This window comes from Phyllostomus discolor, chromosome 7, assembly GCF_004126475.2.
Source record: "Phyllostomus discolor isolate MPI-MPIP mPhyDis1 chromosome 7, mPhyDis1.pri.v3, whole genome shotgun sequence".
In the NCBI taxonomy this organism is placed as follows: Eukaryota; Metazoa; Chordata; class Mammalia; order Chiroptera; family Phyllostomidae; genus Phyllostomus; species Phyllostomus discolor.
Window position 1 is genome coordinate 3,697,538 of NC_040909.2, and position 18,202 is coordinate 3,715,739.

General features: G+C 46.4%; 1 protein-coding gene across 6 annotated transcripts in view; it reads right to left on the reverse strand.

Annotated features, from left to right (window-relative positions):
- The window catches only part of DOCK3 (dedicator of cytokinesis 3), a 268,621-nt gene that overhangs the window by 116,924 nt on the left and 133,495 nt on the right, over positions 1-18,202 (reverse strand). For all 6 annotated transcript variants that reach the window (XM_036030272.1, XM_036030271.1, XM_036030269.1 and 3 more), the window contains exons 8-9: positions 12,276-12,317; positions 11,515-11,669 (exon numbers count right to left, since the gene is read on the reverse strand). In XM_036030272.1, coding sequence (XP_035886165.1) covers positions 11,515-11,669; positions 12,276-12,317 — 197 coding nt within the window. The remainder of the gene's footprint in view (positions 1-11,514; positions 11,670-12,275; positions 12,318-18,202) is intronic.

Genomic DNA, 18,202 nt, shown 5'->3' on the forward strand with positions numbered 1-18,202 from the left:
AGCTAGATGCCGGGAATACAGAAATGAAATGGAGCCAATCCTCAAGGTTCTGAGTCTACTGGAAGAGGGACCCAAGAACCCAAAAATTGCAGCACAATGTAAGAATTCTCAAATTCCATGGAAAGGGGCTGGCAAGCTCTACTGGGATTAGGACAGACTGTCTGAGGAGACACTGGAACAAATTCTGGCAACACTGCTTGATTCGCAGCGTCTGGTAAGGGAGAGGTCGGGGTGGAGAGAAGGGGGTTCCCGGAGGAGAGTGCACCGAGGGCAGGCTGACCCAGGAGGTAGCTTTATGGAGGGAGAGCTGGGAGCGCGAGTCAGGAGGGCCCTGGAGTGCTGGGCAGTGGTCAAAGGTGCTACCATCGGGAGTACCTGGCAACTTATTGAAGGGCTGGTTCCTGGCTGCATCCCAGCTCTGGATCAGAACCTCTAAAGGAGAGAATCTTGGAGGGAGACCAAAAATTTGTATTTTAGAAAAGGTTTCAGTTGGTTGTTGGGATTAACAAGTTTGGAAAACTCCATTAAAGGCCTCAGAGAGACTATGAGAAGCAGTGTTGACCTGTAAGTCCTTGGAATGATCACTCGGGCTGCAGCGTGGAAGGCAGGCTGGTAACAGAGAAACACTCCAGCGACCACTGGAGCAGCCCTGGGCGCTGTGGTGCAGCCTGGAGGCTGCAGGGAAGCGAGTGGCTGTGAGAGGTATCCAGGAGGCAGAGCGGACCAGGTCTAGAAGTTGGTCAGACACAGCAGCACCAACCAGAGGAGACACAAAGGAGGGAGGTAGTGCAGATGTGCGTGCCAACTCTGAGGTCTCCGCGGGGCATGTCGGCAAGCAGAAAGCAGGCAGCTGAGAGCCCACATCACAGCAGAAGGCCAGGGAAAGGTCTGGGCGGGAGACCCAGCTCCACCCTCATCGGGACACCAGAGCAGCAGCAATGGCAGCCACTGAATGAGCATCTTCTGTGCACCGGGTATTGTTTAAAAAGGTGCTTCTTTTCTTGCATTTAATCTTCGTAATAGGAATTTCACCTCCGAAAAAAAATGAGAATCAGAGTGGCCAAGTTTCTGGCTCAAGATCAGAAAGCAGAGAAAAATGGTAAAATTGGAATTCTATCTCAATCTGTTTGACTTCCCAGCCCATGCTTTATCTGTGTTTCATCTTATGAAATGAGACTGAAAGAAAAGTATGTGGTGGGGGAAGGGGGCAGAGGGTTTCCATGGGCAAATGTATCTGGAAGAGCTGCAGACCACATCTTGCGAGAGACACCGGATGAGTGTCTGCATGTGCTCAGAGGGGTGCTGCATAAAGGAATCCCGGCTGGCCCCAGGGGCTCCAGGACCCACACAGGGACCCAACCCTTTTGATCGGAGAGTGTGTGCCAAGCCCCCACTCCAGTTCCGCTGGCGGCCCCTAGTCTCTTCAAAGTTCATGGCACACCCGCCCAGGAGACAGAGGTGAGGCAATGCCGTGTCTGATCTGTAATAAGCATAGACTCTTGCCTGACTGACAAACCCCCCAAAACAGATTCTTTTCATTTTCTCTAAAGCAAAAGAGACACATAAGTAAAATTGTTATTACATATTCTCAAATATAGTTATAATAGCATTTTTATAATTATGCAGCCCCTATAGGGTCTTTAGGAATCATGCACTTCTCACGAAAAGGAACTAAATGGTAGTTTAATGATCAGTTACAGGGGAACTACCGTTGCTTTTACTCTGATGACTTCAGCTCTCACCCGGGATCAGGCTCCTGACTCCAGGGGTAAAAAGCACACGGGTGAGTAAGTGGGGTGAGGTGAGGTAAGGCTCTGCTGAGAGGACTGCACAGCGCCGACCCCGCTCACCTGGGCCGTGCCCAGCGGCACTCGGGGGACAGACAGTGCTGCCAAGGAGGGTGCAGTCCGTGTGAGGAACCTGGGGGTGCGGCAGCCCTGCCGCCTATGTGTTTTGCTAGTCACACCTGTGGGGACCAAGGAAGCGCCACAGTTTGATACTCCTCAGCTCAAGAGCGAGCAGTCTGAAGTGCGACAGAAACAATCGTGAAGCCCTCGAAGGCAAAAACAAAGGTCAGAACCACGAACTGTGTCTCCGTGCTCAGCACCAGTGCTTTAGTCTGGTGAGGACCAGTGCGCCCTTTGTAGGGGGTCCCTTGCCACTGCCCCAGAGTAACCTAGTGGTTCTGTAGGAAATGAAAAAATCGATAAATGAATGAAAGTTGGAAAAAACCTATTTAGCTAAGAACTCTTTCATCAAATGTACAGAATGCTACTTCTTAATTTATTTAACTGTATTTAGATAAACGTATGACCAAGCGCTACTGCAGAAAAATAAAGCATTTAAGAGTGAATCACTGATAACTTGACCTAATGTTTTCCAATGTATTTACTATGAGAAGAGGAAAGATTTACACAAATGCTGAAGTGTGCTTGCTCTCTAAGACCTCATGTAAAAATACTGCCTTTGCAATAATAATAATATGGGAACATAAGTGTCATTTATGAAAGAGCATACCCAGCATAATCCAATAGTGGCATTTCCTAGCGGATATTCTAATAACTGAACAAAGATGACCTTAAAAATGCACTCTTTCACTAGTAGGATCTGACTGCACATAAAACAACCCTTGAAGGAGCAAACATCACTCTCTCCAGGAATTCAACGCATAAGGCTTTCCGGCCCTCCCAGGTAGGCGCTGGAACTTCTACACGGCAGCATGGAAGCGAAACAAAAACCGAGGGTTTGCACAGGACAAGGACAACTGCCAACAGGTGCGCTACACATGAGAGCGGATCAGCACCTTCTCACGCAGCGCCTCCTCCGGAGCGCTGGGAACCTCTTCCCAGTTTTCGGTGGGAAGAGGGCCTTCCTGGGCCTGTTCCCCTCCCTCGCCGTACACTTACGTCGGCAACCTCTTGTTCTGTGCTTCCCAGTTCTTTGTTCAAAACGTGAACATTTTTGTTCTTTTTAAATTTCATTCCTTTACTCACTACACATCTTTTCTCTTAGGCATGACAGAAAGTAAGAGGAACATTTATTTACAGATGGAAGAAAAATCATAATTACCTGTCTAAGGTTTTTCCTGGGCTATCATACAACACACACACACACACACACACACACACACGTGCCCCTGCAGAGCTGGCCTGCTGTCACTGTGTCAGTCCTCTAAGGACACCAGCACACACTCTTTGTGCTTGCTAACTTGTTCTCGTTACTACTTCTGCTGCTGTTTGGATGCCTCAGAGAGGCAGTCTTCCTGTGTAATGTTACATGTCATGAGGGATTCCTAATGGGCATAGCGGGGCTTATGGAAACCAAAATAAACATGCAGAGGAAAAGCAGAAAAACCTTAATTGTTTTCTGAATGGAAGCTAGGAAACTCAACTAACCTGAAAGTCAAACAAATATTTAAGTATGTCAGGCAATTTACTAGATTATTTTCTAGGCCTTTAAAGTATAAGGCTGAGAAACTCAGGAATAATCTCAAGCAATAAAAGCAAATAAAGCCATGATCGGCATGGCTCAGTTGGTTGAGGTCTGTCCCACAAAGCAGAAGTTCGCCAGTTCAACTCCGGGTCAGGGCACATGCCCGGGTCACAGGCCCAATTCCCGGTCAGGGCGTGTACAAGGAGAGGCAGCTGACTGATGCTTCTCTCCCTCCCTTTCTTCCTCCTTACGCCATTCTCTAAAAATAAATAAAAGCTTAAAAAAAAGCAAATAACGATTTCCTAAGTACTAAAACTTCAAAAGTATTTAAAAACTCTTTTTGTAAAGTTCAAAATATAGGAACAATGTGCACTGCACTGTATCAAATTCTTTTCTACTCTCATTTAATATGGAAAGCTGGTGATACTTTATAAATAATACTACATTTAACATAGCAAATAAGGTATAAAGACAAAATTTGAACTCGAGTCTGAATTCTCCCAAGCCTGTACTCATTTCAATTGCCTTTCACGACGTATACTTAAATAGTGAAAATAAGATACAATATTGATCAAAGAGAAATAAACCAATCTGAAAATAGCTACATGTCTCTACATATTCAATACCTATACATGTGCACAAATGGATGCATCTGAGACTACAACGGACTCTCTCATTCTTAATTTTCCTCTCTTCTTCGTGTCTCTCCCTTCTCTTGGCTGATGTCCTGCGCCCACGGGCTCAGTCTACCCTTTCTGCCACGGCTCTGCACAGCCAGTTCGCCTCACCCCTCAGGCCACCAGGTTCTGTGCTGTGCTATGCAGTACGGCAGCCACTAGCTATATGCATTTATAATTACATCTAATGAAAATCAAATAAAATTAGAAACGCATGTGGAGGAGAAGGCACAAGCAAGCCTGCAGAGATTCCTCCGGACTGTCTGTGTGTGTCCTTCTCTCGTGTGACCTGGCTGTACATCCTCACTATGTCGCTGCAGTACATTTCAGCTCTGAGGACAACTGTGCACGCAAGCTCGGATCCGCGAGTCCCTGTGGTGAAGGACCACTAGGGGCTGTCCCTGGCTCGTGAACACACCCTTCAGATCGAGTCCTTATCTGTGGAGCAGCGGGGACTGCACCTCCTACATGACTGCAGCTCTCAAAGAATCAAGCACAGAGACTTACAGTTTACATAAAGACATACTAAATGAAAATAAACCTTGCTTAATAAAGTCTTCTTGACTTCTAGTGACTTTATGAGGGCAATGCAATGAAAACACCAGGGCAGCTGAGAGCAAACGAGCAGTGCTAAAGGGGCAGTGTCCCCCAAGAAGGCTCCCGTCAGCACACGCACAGCTCTGTCCTGCTGTAGAGGCTCCCAAGGGCTGCGCAGCAGTAAATGAACATTCTGAAGGAGCCTGTCGAGGCCGCAGCGCTCTGACGGCGTCTCAGCTTGGTGGGGTCCCGCCGCTGCCCCGCCTTCTAGGCAACACTGACAGAAACCCTGTCACCTGAGGTCCTGGGAAGGCGCCCAGCAGAAGCAGGGCCTCTGCGGTGAGAAGAATCTTTGCAGTGACAACCGACCTTTATTTGCCCTTCCTGTCTTTTAGGAGCTCAAGGAAAGCACATAAAACACTGATGTTTGGACTCACGAGCAAAGCCCCAACACACGTAATAACAATGATACTGCTAATTGTGACTATTTACTGAGATTCACTGTCTGCCAGGGCCTGTTCTAGGGACTTCGCCTGTATTATCGCTTTGATGAAGCAGATGCCACTCTTTTATACTAGAGGAAATGAGAGCACAAAGGGGTTAAACAGCCTCGCTTATCTGGCAGCACTGACCACAGCAAGACAGATAGGATCTAGCAGGAGTGTGAGTTCAGAGAGTTTAGCAAGGACAACAGCAAGGACAGACCTCAGAGGTCAAAGCCCAGGAATCCTGATGAATCCTGACTTCCGGGGGGCTGAGGCTGGAGAATCTCGGGGGGGCTGGTATGGGGGATGGGCCATGGGAGGGCTGAACGATCCTCAGAGACAGGGGATGAAGCCATAGGCTGGTCATGGCTGACCCCAGCCTGGTCAGGAGCAGAGTGTGGGTCCAGAGTAGGCAGATGGGGTGAAGCAGGTGCCAAGGCACAGGTTCCTAGACACCAGAGAGACTGTCCCCGCAATGGGTCTTTTAGTCCTTGCAGGGTCTGGAGTATCAACTGTATATTTACTGAGAAACATAAACATGTAAGAGGGCCCGGATGGTTCAAACCCGTGTTGTTCAAGGGTCAACAGTCACCAGCGCCAGGGTTCTAGCTCTTCCCATTCCTGCCGGGTCCAGAAAACCGCTGGGGGCTGCTGAGGAGCGGGCTGGGCCTGTGTCGCAGCCCAGGGTGGGTAGGACAGGCTGGACGACGCCATGGGCCCCAAGTGGGAGGAGCGAGCTGCAGGGCCACCACCCCAGCTGCCTGAGCTCCTGCAGACGAGCTCCAGCTGCACTGTAGAACGTGACCTCTTTTGTGGAGGGAAGCAAAACTGTTCGATTTAATAAACAATGTTCTCACTCATCATTTTAAAAGAAAATTTCTCTCCAAGGACATGAGAGGTTTTCACAGAGACAGGCTCTCGCACTTGGGCAGAAGGCTCGACTCGCAGGCAGAGTCCTCTCCTTCAATTACGGAAGCCACTGATTTTCAAGGAGAAGCTTATTCTACACAAGGGTATTCTGAATGCTGAGTAAACTCCAGGAGAATAAGCAATGAGGCTTTTTAGCTTATTTTGCACAGCATCTGTGAAAAGATGGCTAACCTAAGTGTTCTTGTGTGGTGACGTTTTTGAGGGCAACTTAAGATTCCCAAGGCCTAAAAGAAAAATCCAGCATAGACAACATTCCTTTAGGAAAGCCAAGTTAAGTGATGAAATCAATCACTAGAGCCCGGCTTTAGAGCACTCCCACAAATCTGCAAGGGCCAGTGAGACAACCAGGCATATTAGCAGGCACATCAGTGCTTAGAGGAAATAAGTCAGTTGCGAAATAATACTCCTCTTGTGAATAGGAAATTCGTATAATGGGAAAGATAAGTGAATCCACACAGAACCAAATACAGATAACAGCAATTCTTTTCTAGAAGAAGACTGTACTATTTTGAGGAGGCAATTATATGGTAATTGTTAAATATATTAAGATAATAGTTAATCGTAATAGATGTATAATACAGAAAAATATTTGGGTAATGAGTTCTTTATAGAAGGGGAATCCATGATATTAGGGGAAAAAAAGACATTTTAAATTCTGGCCACTTATAAGCTTTGTTCTTCTCTGACCCCATCATCCCTGAAAGCAAAGTGGATGTTTGTTTCACACTGCCAGGCTGGCCATTTAAAGAGGGGGAGACATACAAATGAAAATTTTTGGCATTATTTTTTTCATATAACAAAACCAGTATTTGTTATAGTTTGCTATAATTGTCTTTCCCTTAAGGTGGCTGGCAGCTACTTTATGAAAGAATTACTATCAAAACTTCAAACATCTGTCAGTTCAAAGATTCTTTTAAACATTTTTAGTCCTTTAAAAATTACTAAAGACTATAATACATATACATTATATGCATATAGATATATAGTTTGCCCCCAGAAATACAAGTCATATTATTCATATGGTTGTAAAAGCTGAAAGTATTTCTTTAACCTTTATATATATAGATATATATAGATATATATATAGATATATAGAATGTACTGATGTAGAAGTGGTCCCTGTCTTAGGCAGTATTCTGAGATGGTCCCTCAAACGTTCCCCCCAATTCCAGGCTTACATAATCCCTAGGACTGTAAATATGGTGGCCTTTATTCCCATGATTAGGTTATGTTCTATATATACATATATACATATCTATGTATGTATGTGTGTATGTATGTGTGTATATATATGTGACCCAGCTGACTGTAAGAGGAGGAGAGTATCTGGGTGAGCCTGACCTAACCCCACGAGTCCTTTCAAAGCGCAGAGTTTTCTCCCAGTAGCTGCAGAAGAGGGAGTCAGAGGTTCGCAGCGCTGGAAGGATTCGCTGCACTGCTATTAACCTGAAGATGGAGGGGGCTGTGCAAGCAAGAGAAGCAGGTGGTCTTTGGGAGCAGAGAGCGGCTCCCTGCCCACAGCCGGCAGCTGGCAGCCGGCAGCCAGCAGGGAAGCGGGGCCCCCAGGCCCACACAGCGCTACAACACTGAATCCTGCCCACCGACCGTCAGTGGGGCTGGAGGCCAGCATCCCCCTAGGGCTCTCAGACCAGAAGGCAGCCACTCTGGTGACACTGTGACTTCGGCCTTGTGATACCCTGGGCAGACTTCTAGCCTACAGACTGTGGACTTAAAAATCAGTGATTTTTAATCAATTAAACTTGCTGCAATTTGTTATTTAACAACAGAAAACGAATTCAGTCCCCCTCTCACTTCTTTTTGCCTCACTATTTATTTACACTATTATTTATTTACACTGTTACTTATTTAGTCACCTCTCTACTTAAGACATTTAGACTGTCTTAAGGTATTTGCTATTAGAAAATGGCATTCTTACATGTATGAGTACAAGTTTATTGGTATCAAATTGTTCACAGTAGATGAATACAATTTTAAAAATGTGCCCATGACATCAAAAGCAATGATAGAAAAAACTGGAAACATTGGACTTTATCAAAATTAAAAACTGCTGTGCATCAAAGGGCATTATCAAGAAAGTGAATAAAACCTACAGAATGAGAATGTTTGTAAATCATATATCCGATAAGGGTCTAGTACACAGAAAATACAGAGAACTTTTATAACTCGGCACACCAACAAACAGTTACTGACTTTAAAAAAAGACGAACAAACAGCCCATTAAGACCGGCGGGGACCGCCCGCTCCCGCGGGGAGCCTACGTGCACGTGCGCCATCACAACACGGCGCCCAGCAGCGGGTGCACCCCGGCAGCATGAAGCCAGAGGGCGGATTTCACCCATGAACACCAAGGAAGGGCTCGTAAAGGTTGAGTTTCACAGAACGGACAGGCGCGCACCGAGCCAACAAGGGCAGGGAAGCACGGAAGAGCAAGAGGAGTCCAGGGAGAGACAAGAAGTCATCGGGAACGAAACGGGGTGCGAGCCACAAGGCCAGGGGCAGAACGGCATCACCCGGCCTCCAACGCCACCCGAGGAGCAAGGGCTTCAGCTCGGTGGGAGCTGACACAACGGCCTGCGTTCTCCGGAGGAAAGTGTGGTGGTGGGTGGAGGCAAAGGCGGGGCAGGAAGAGGTGAACGCGGGGAGTCTGCGTTCGGGGAGAAACGGGAAGGACCCGGTGTGACGGTGGGATGGGGTGCAGCCAGTGCTTCTGACTGGTACTTGGGAGACAGAGCTGACAGAACACAGGGTTAGGTGTGACGGAAGGGGGATGACACGGAGCGGGAGGAGCCCACGAGGCTTCCTGAGGGGCTGCCGTGGATCTCAGAGCAACAGATAGTGCCGCCAGTGGTTTTGGTGTGCAGAGCACAGGAGGAAACACCTCTGCGGGGAGAGAAAGTGCATTCGGCGTGAACATGCCGAGGGAGCAACGTCTGGGAGGCACCCAACAGCAGAGGTCTGGTAGGAAAAAGGAAATACGGACCGGAAACCCAGAGAGGAGGCCTTAATCAGAGACTGGGATTTCAGGGCTAAACAGTCACGATTCCGCCTGGATAATAAAAACACCGCACACAAAAAGGGCCACCGAGGCCTGGCCAGCCGCCGCTGCTGCTTCCCCCTGCGGACCACCCAGCGCTCACCAGCCAGGACACGCTGTGTGCTCGCGCTCCGCAACTGCTCGTCCCCTTCGGCCCTCCTGCTTCTGGGTCTGCTCGCAGAATCAGCCGAGTGGCAGGGCAGGGGAGCACCGGGTCTGCTGTTTAGCCCCCTCCCTCTGCTCACATCGAGTCCTCGCCCCGCAGCACTGAACACTCGCTGAGGACCCTCTGACCGGAGGCTTGACTAGAGACACCTGATTGACGAGAGTCCTCTCGAGGAGAAGAGACAACTAAACCGACCGCTCCGTGTCACTACTGTGATGTAATACATCCCTAACCTCTTGTGACTTCTGACAACTGCTGTGAGAAACAACACATGCTCAATACAATACCTTACAGTAACGAAAGCATAACTTTCCAGCAACACCAGCTCAATGATCAACAATTTTGGAGGGTTTATACAACTACACAAATCCTAATGTAAAGAAAATGTATTGACCAAACCTAGATCTAAAATTCTGCCTTTAGTTCACTAGTAATACTAAATAAAGTAGATAGTATTCGTCCATGAATGACCTTATAGTTTTATTATGCAAATAGAAAAGTAGCATAGTTTTCCAATATACAGGGATTTTTAAATTACCTAAACACCTCCAGCAACTCCATACAAGTTTCTTCTCTACATTTCTCTTTTAAAATGTTTGTTTCTTGAGACTAAATGATAAACAATAAACTCAGCCTAAAACAACTGGCACGCGAGGGTCCTGCGTGGACTGCGCGCCCGAGCAGCGGGTGTCTCTCCTCTGTGCGGGCACCGGGCAGCACGTGTCCTGGCACAGACACCGTGTGGGGTGCTGGGCCGCGGAGAGAGGGCACAGCCCCTGGCACTCAGGGTGACGACATGCGGTGCTCTGGTTCCCAAACAGCAGCCCACGGAGCCCCCGCAGTCCTACAGGGTACTGGGCGGGGGCAGAGGCACAATGAGATTTCTGATATTTCCCCTTCCCCTTCAACAGTGGAGTCGTTCTACTTCCTCTGTTCCATATATTAAACTCTCTCATGAAATTTAGCTTAAAGAAAGAATTCTTCCACACTCAAAAATAAATACTACTAAAGTTCACGAACCTCTGGACTAGCAGTGGAAACACAGTACCAGGATCCACGCCGGTGCGGCCCTGGCCTGCAGCCTTGCCCGTGTGCAGCAGCAGCAGCTACCACCACCGCCACCACTGCCTTCTCCAGCACAGCTCCCCTGGGAGCACGCGCTGGAGGCCACTGGGGCCAAGACACAGCTGCGCGCCCTCCTTAACGAGTGCATCCTACTGTTACCAGGCCAACGTGAAGCACGGCGCTTTATTTTGGGCGGGGGGAGCTGAGATCAGTGGCACTGTGGAACATGCAATACTGACTTTCCTTTGTACTGTCCTAACTTCCATTTTAAAATTCCCCATGTGTAACACTCAATTGAAAAGAAACAGTTGTTTTCAAATTTAAGTAAGAAGAAAAACAAACATAAAATATTCTTAACACAAGGAGTTACCAAGCAATACAAAAGTAGTCCAAGATTTTTTTTTTCTCTCTGCCCCGCAAGACGACTATGGAGAAATGCTTGGGCCCCCTAAGACCCCAGTTGGCTACCGAGGTCACCTCACCCCATCAGAGCCACGCTGGCCTCTAAGGAAGAGGAGCCCAGCGTGTCTCCTTGGCTGCTCCCTCCCTTTCAGGGGGAAAGTACTGCTGCAGTTGGTCCTTCTTAGGGGGCTCACTGCTCCGCCAAAACTCAAGCCAGCCCCTCTCTGCACCTCTCCTCCAACCCAGGCAAAGAGGAATGCTTGTCAGGCCCACCTTCCCTTCTGCCTCCAGATGCCCTCCCCACCACAGGGCTGAACGGCACCGCGGGCTGGGGCCGCCCTCCCGTGGGACACGTCAGCCTGTTTCCCTGGGAACCCTCTCTCCCACGCGCGGTAAGGCAGAGCTTCAGGCTTCCTGCATGCTGGAGCTGGACCTCTCTGCTGAATCTGCTCTGTTCTATGTTTCCTCTACTCATTTTCCCTGGCAACAGATGCACCCTTCTCTCTCCCTGAAGTGGTGACAGCCAAGACTGGGATGTGGGTTTCTGTGAGGAAACAGAAACAGGATAAAAACCAGCCACCGCACGTGCCTTCAGAGCACACTGGGATTCGAGGCAAAACTCCTAGCTAAATGAGATGAAGTTACTCTATCTTGTCTTGCCCCCTCTGTGTGTCTATCTTCTCTGAGGGCCGAAACGCCTGTGACCCCAGCTACCCCATCCTGACCCCGAGTCTCAGCCGCATCAGACCTTCCAGTGGCTTTTACCTGATCTGCTTGCCTTCCCTCATGTCATACAGGGAGAAAAAGACGTCGGTGTCTTCCCCGATGGTGTTGTAGGTGAAGCTCTTCAGGCTGAGGAAGAAGTGATGTGGCACGGGCATCCGGCAGGCTTCCCCATGGCGGGGGCGCATCGTGTCTACCTAACGAGGAAGGCAAACACCGGTGACTTCCGTTGCAGTTACTCATTGTGTTCATCACAAATGAAATGAAACCCAGTGACTAATTCCCCTGACACGACTGGGAGGGAGACTGGAGGTGTTCTCTCTAGCAGCAGGGCGCCGTGACAACACGCGTGGTGTGCGACGGGCAAGCACGCAGCTGGGAGAGGTGACGAGAGCGACGGGGACAGAGGAATGGGATGCCAGCTTACAGGAGAACTCAAAATCCCCATCAGGTCACAGACACCTCAATGCTCCAGGGAACTGTGTCCAAAGTCATTTCTTGGAAATCCTGCCATGACCCTAATGAACTTGACTCACACTGTTAAATGACATTTTTATTTTCTTTCAGACCAATTCATTTTAGTCTCTCGACCTCCTTTCTTTCAGTTGTGCTTATGTAAACTTGCACAGAGGAGCGGAGACTGGACAAATTTGTTCAAAGGCCAGGGCTCCTTACATGGAAGACACCACACAGTCGGAAAGTCAGTGGGGTGGGTGTCACTCCTGGTGCACCCCTGTGCTGTGATCTCCTGGGGGGAAGAGTTGAAGAGGGGACAATCCGGGAAGCCTGGTGAAGCTGCTTACCTGGGACGTGCTCTGCTGTACACTCTGCCGGCTAGACAGATGCTACGGAAAGAAAGAAAGAAAAATGCACTCAGCTGGGGGGGAAACTTTTATTAAGCGTCTTCTGTATGCTGGGCATTCTGATATGTCTTTTACACAGATGATCTAATTCTGATAACCTTGTTAGATAAATGTTATTGGTATTTGATGGAGACGACTAAGGCGTACTGCAAGGAAGCAATTTGCTGAAGTTCACATAGCCAGAGGGAGGCCACGTCTGGACTCCAACCCCAGCTCAGAGTACCAGCCACGTCACAGGTGGTACCTGCTACTGCATTTTGGCTTTGGCACTGTCCCCTCCATACACTGTCTGCGCCAGGCCCTGAGCTGAGTGATCCGGCTTTTCCAGGCTCTCCACAACGGAGGACGTGCAGCCTTTAACCGAAGGGGCTCCCTCCTAAACGTCTCTCCGTGCTGTTCCTTCGCTGCTGGCTCAAGTTAGGAGCAGCTGATTCCAATCCCAGCCGCACCAAGTGGGCTGGGAAACTTCAGAGAAATCACTTACTCTCAGAGATACTTTCTTCAACTGTAAAATTAAGATAAAAGCTTTTATTGTCTTCCTCACAGGGTTATTCTGAGGCTCAAATTTCATCATGGAGAGCAGCATGACAAAGTAATTAGAGAGCTAAGTCAGGACACCTGGTTTTAAATCTTGACTCATTTGTAAACTGAGGATAACATTTTGCGAACTCAACCTCATTGGATTTTGTGCAGATGAAGTCAGCATAGTACCTATATTTGTAAGTGGCTGATCATTATTACCTATAATTCATATTCTTTTTTAAATTTGATTTGAGAGAGAGAGGAAAGGAGGGGGGAGAGAGACAGAAACAGACATCGATTTGTTGTTCCGCCTGCATTCACTGGTTGATGCTTCTCTGTGCTCTGACCAGGGCAGATCAGAATGATGCTCTAACCGACTGACTGCCCAGCCAGGGACAGCATTCGTATTATTATTGGTACCCTTCTCCATAATTAGTTATTATAGAAAAGTCAGTCACATTCAGAAGGAACCCTTACCAGAAAAAATTATGGGCTCACAAACATCAGGCCCCTGGTCCTGGTGAACTGAAAAGTGAGAGTTTCTATCCTGCCGCCTCTGGGGCCCTGCGGGGGTGAGCCAGCACTCACCCGGTGAGCCGCTCCACCCCGCACAGGTACAAGGAATGGGGGCTGAGCAGAACGGTTTCACTTCTTTTCCAAATACACTCATGTAACCCTAAATAAAACTGAAGTACAATCAAATAGTAAGTGCAATTAAGATGCACTTAAATTAATATTTGCCATTAATGTTGATAAATATTAATATTAAATAATGAAATATTAATAGTAATGAAACAAGTATTAAATATTTGTGTGCATTAACAACTAAATTAGCAAATTATTACTGACTATTAATATTCATTCATGGGACTACATGTTCCCAAGACACATATTAAATACAGCTGGCCCTCCATATCCACGGGTTTTATATTCATGGATTCAACTAACCACGGATTCAGATATTTGGGGGGGGGGGGATCCCAGAAAGTTCCAAAAAGCAAAAATTGAATTTGCCACAAGCTAAGCACTATAATGAAGTGATGTGCAGGCATACCATGCTGTAGCCTATATGCAAATATAGGTTATATGCAAATTCTCTGCCATTTTATATAAAGGACGTGCGCATCGCACATTCTGGTGCTCGCGCAGGGTCCTGGAACCAGTTTCCTGTGGATGCCGGGGGACGACTGTACGATGAGAACAGGCCTCCGCCGGCTGGGGAGTCATCACGGGGAACGTGTACGCATGAAAGGAAAGTTCACATATAAAGAGGCTACAGAAAAGCTTCTTAAAAATCAAGCTTTCAAAACAAAAAATATCAAGTTTTCTGTGGTTTACTGACCCATGTCCACTGGCCTAAAACACTTTCCACTGCTTTATTTCACATTCGGGGGCTGCACTAAGGCATTCTTCTGAAGTGGATTTACTAACTCTTAGAAGTCACTACCAATCTTAACATAAATGTTCAATTATAATTATATATGCAAGTTCACAGCTAATCTCAGTGTACAACACCCGTGCTGACAAGCACAAATGTTATTCTGGAGTTCAGAGGCATCAGCATCGGGGAAGGCTTCTCAGCCGAGTCCGCGAGCATAGCATGCACACGGCAACCAGAGAGAGGCACGGAAGCGGACACTGGAGCACCTTTCACGGCGCTGTGCAGGGACACCTGCCCCCGCAGAGCCACCGTCACCTGCAGTGCGGCTGTAATTATTACGTGTCCGCGCTCGTAGCCAACTCTAGACTCTGTCCTCTCTGGGAGCAAAATACCCACCCTAACCATCCTTGTATCTCAAGGGCCTAAGAAGGTACATCAAAAACACAAATTAATTTAAAATGCATGGACTACTTTACTGGTTCTGCCAAACTTCTCCCCCACAGAAAAGTCACTGTCAGCTCTTGGACGTCTCTGGTCTATTTAGTCCTCACAAGTCTACCAATATAAGGAAAAAAACTGTAGCTATTCAACTGAAAAACACAATTAATTCCCTCTATGTACGTTGAGAATTGTGTTAGGTATTGTGGGTGTTACAAGAAAATACAAGACATCTCGTCAGGATTACCAATGATGCTTGATCATTAGTAAATAATGTAATCGACTGACTTAAACCCCGAACTGGAAGTATAAACACTGGTCTACTACAAATATAAATCAGCACTACAACACAACAGACTAACACAGCTCCCAACACATGCTGTCGTCGAAGGGTAACAATGTAGCAGGAGGTTACAATGTGAATATTCTGCTAGGTCTTCCACAATTTAGAAGCTCTCATATTATGCAATCTTCGAGTTCTCACTTCCCACGGAGTCATGGCTAATTAAGATGAACACAAATCCCTCACTGTTGCCCTTTGAAATGCCTTCTAGTTTAGGCAGCACCAGTTCCCCACTGCTGAAGATGGAGTTAGACCTGCGATCAGGTGGAAGCAAGAATGAAGGAGTGTTAGGGCTCCCTTTGGCTCTTGTCATACAGAAAATCCACCTGTGTATTTAAAGAGATTTAATCTTTATACTCAACATTGTGTAGGGGCTTGAATTTTTCATGAGAAACAAAATGCACTAAGTGCAAACGTAAGGTATAATCCTATTTATAAAGGTCTTCTTGTAAAATAAGTGGCAAGGAGTATTATTATAATCAGAAAGTTTCATATTCCAGTAATAAATTTAAATGTTAATACAAAAATTCTGAAAGGTTATTCCTTTGAAACTTGTTGATAAATTTAAGATTTAACCAAAACACTTACTGTGCATTTATTGTATGCAATTTAACATAAAAATAAGTGGTTTTCAATGAATTTATGGAATGGGCTCTCAGAATCAGTTTTTCTTTATCATATCTAATTCTTTCCATCAAAAGCAAATACACAAGATAAAAAGACAGAAAAATCAGCATAAAATGAAATAAAATAAAAAGAAACTTGCACCTTAGGTCTTTCTCTCTCTTTTTTTAATGGTCACCTGATGACATGCTTATTGGTTTTAGAGAGGGGGGGAAGGAGAGAGAGAAAGAGGGAGAGGAACATGGATTGGTTGCCTCTCGCACGCACCCCAACCAAGGAATCCAACTGCAACCCAAGTACATGCCCTGACTGGGAATCAACCGGTGTGCAAGATGAGGCTCCAACCAAGTGAGCCACACTGGCTAGGGCCCTTTGGCCTTTCTGAGAAACCAACATCTTAAATTAATATGGAGACTATTATGCTAAGTGAAACAAGCCAGCTGGTGAAAGACAAATACCATATGACATCACTTATAAGAGGAATCTAATGAACAAAATAACCTAATGAGCAAAACAGAAGCAGAGGCATGGAATCATGCAATGGACTGACAGCTGCCAAGAGAGGAGGACTGCTTGAAAGGCGGCGAAGGGGTCAGTCGAAGAACACGTGTGGAGGACCGATGGACAGAACAGTGGTGGGGGGACTGACTACGGAAGCAGGGAGCAGGCAGGGCGTAGGAGGGTGAAGGGGGGAAATTGGGAAAACCGTTAGAGCATGAACAATAAAAATAAATTAACTTAATATTTGTTAAAAGTAATATAAGCATACGATTTTCAAAATACATAGGCCTAAAAAGCTTGCAATAAATTGTCAGTCCTCTGTTCACCCTGCCCTGTGGCCCAGAGATAAAGCATTTTCAGCTTATTACTGTGTTTTTTCCTAAATTTACCAAATATTTCTAAATGTCTTACCTACAGTGCTTTCTCTTTATCCAATTTTAGATTTCTCTACTGGCCTTTTATTATGAAAGTCGAAGATTATTGCATTTGTTACATCATTTCATTTCAACCATATTCTTACTATCTCACCAGTTTTGGTCAAAACTTGTTTCTACTATTGTAACATTTAAACACTGTTCACTACCGAGCCAAGTAGTGTACTTCAATTACACTTTCTTTCTCCTAGTGCCTTCTACTTTTGCACTGGAAATAACTCAGTCTTATTTATAAACTATAGGGCCTTCTCCTACGCCCTCCAACAGCTTGACAGGACAGCTTTCAGTAGCGTCCTCCTCGAGCTGGGGCTACCCGACACTCCGGGAGGCGGGCTTTCGCCCGCTGATGCCCCTCCCCGCCGCCTTCTGCTCTCGCCGGGCCGGTCACTCTCCAGGCCTGCCTGCTGCACAACCGCTGTCCTAGGGCCCCCTCAGACGGCAACCTGAGAATTCCGTGTGCCTCTCACTTGGGTCAGAATTCCTTTCCTGGATGGCACACAGTAGCATCTTTTGGTTTCATCCCTCATTTAAAATAACTTAGTCTTCAGTAGTTTCCTGAAAAAGGTTTTCACAGAGATTTTTTTTTTAGACATTGAGTGACCAAAATTTTCTTCAGGGTATTTTCCCACTTGATTGATAGTGTGGCCCAATAAATACAAAATTCTAGGTTGCATTTTCTTCCCCTCAGAATTTAAAGGCAATTCTTCATTATTGCTAGTTTTCAGTGTTGCTTTTAGGAAGACAAATGCCATTCTTACAACAAATCCTCAGTAGGTGACCTATTTTTCTCTCCGAAGGCTTTCAGCTTTGTGAGCTGAAATTTCACAATTAAGTGTTAAATACTTGTTTGGTCCTTTCAATCTGGAGGCTCGTATCTAATGTTCTGGGAAAGATTTTTCCCAAGCTTTATGAGATATAATTGATATATGACATAGTATAAACCTAAGGGGCACAGTGTGATGATTTGATACACACATATGTTATGAAATGAGTACCAACCACAATAAGGTTAATATAACCTTAACATCATTATTTTGTTGTTGTTGTGAGAAGACTGAAGGTATACTCCTTTAAGAACTTCCAAGTACGTAATACACTATTGTTAACTACCATCACCATGTTGTACATTAGATCCTCAGAACTTAATCCTCTTAAAACTATTCAAGTTTGTGCCCTGGCTGGTATGGTTCAGTGGATTGAACACCGGCCTGCAAATCAAAGGGTCGCCGGTTCGATTCCCAGTCAGGGCACATGTCTGGGTTGTGGGCCAGGTCCCAGTGGGAGGGGGTGCACCAGAGGTACCCACTCATAGATGCTTCTCGCCCTCCCTTTCTCCCTCCCTTCCTCCTGTCTAAAAATAGATAAATAAAATATTTAAAAATATATATTTTAAAAAAACTATCAAACTTTGTGCCCAATGACCAGTATCTCTTCACTCCCTCATCCTCAGCCCCTGGCAATTACCATTCTACTCTCTGTTTCTATGAATTCAGCATTTTCAGATTCCACATATTAGATCATCAAGTATTTGTCATTCTCTAGCTGATTTATTTCACTTAGCATAGTACTCTTAAGGTTCGTCCACACGGTCACAAACGACAGGATACCCTTCTTTCTTACGGCA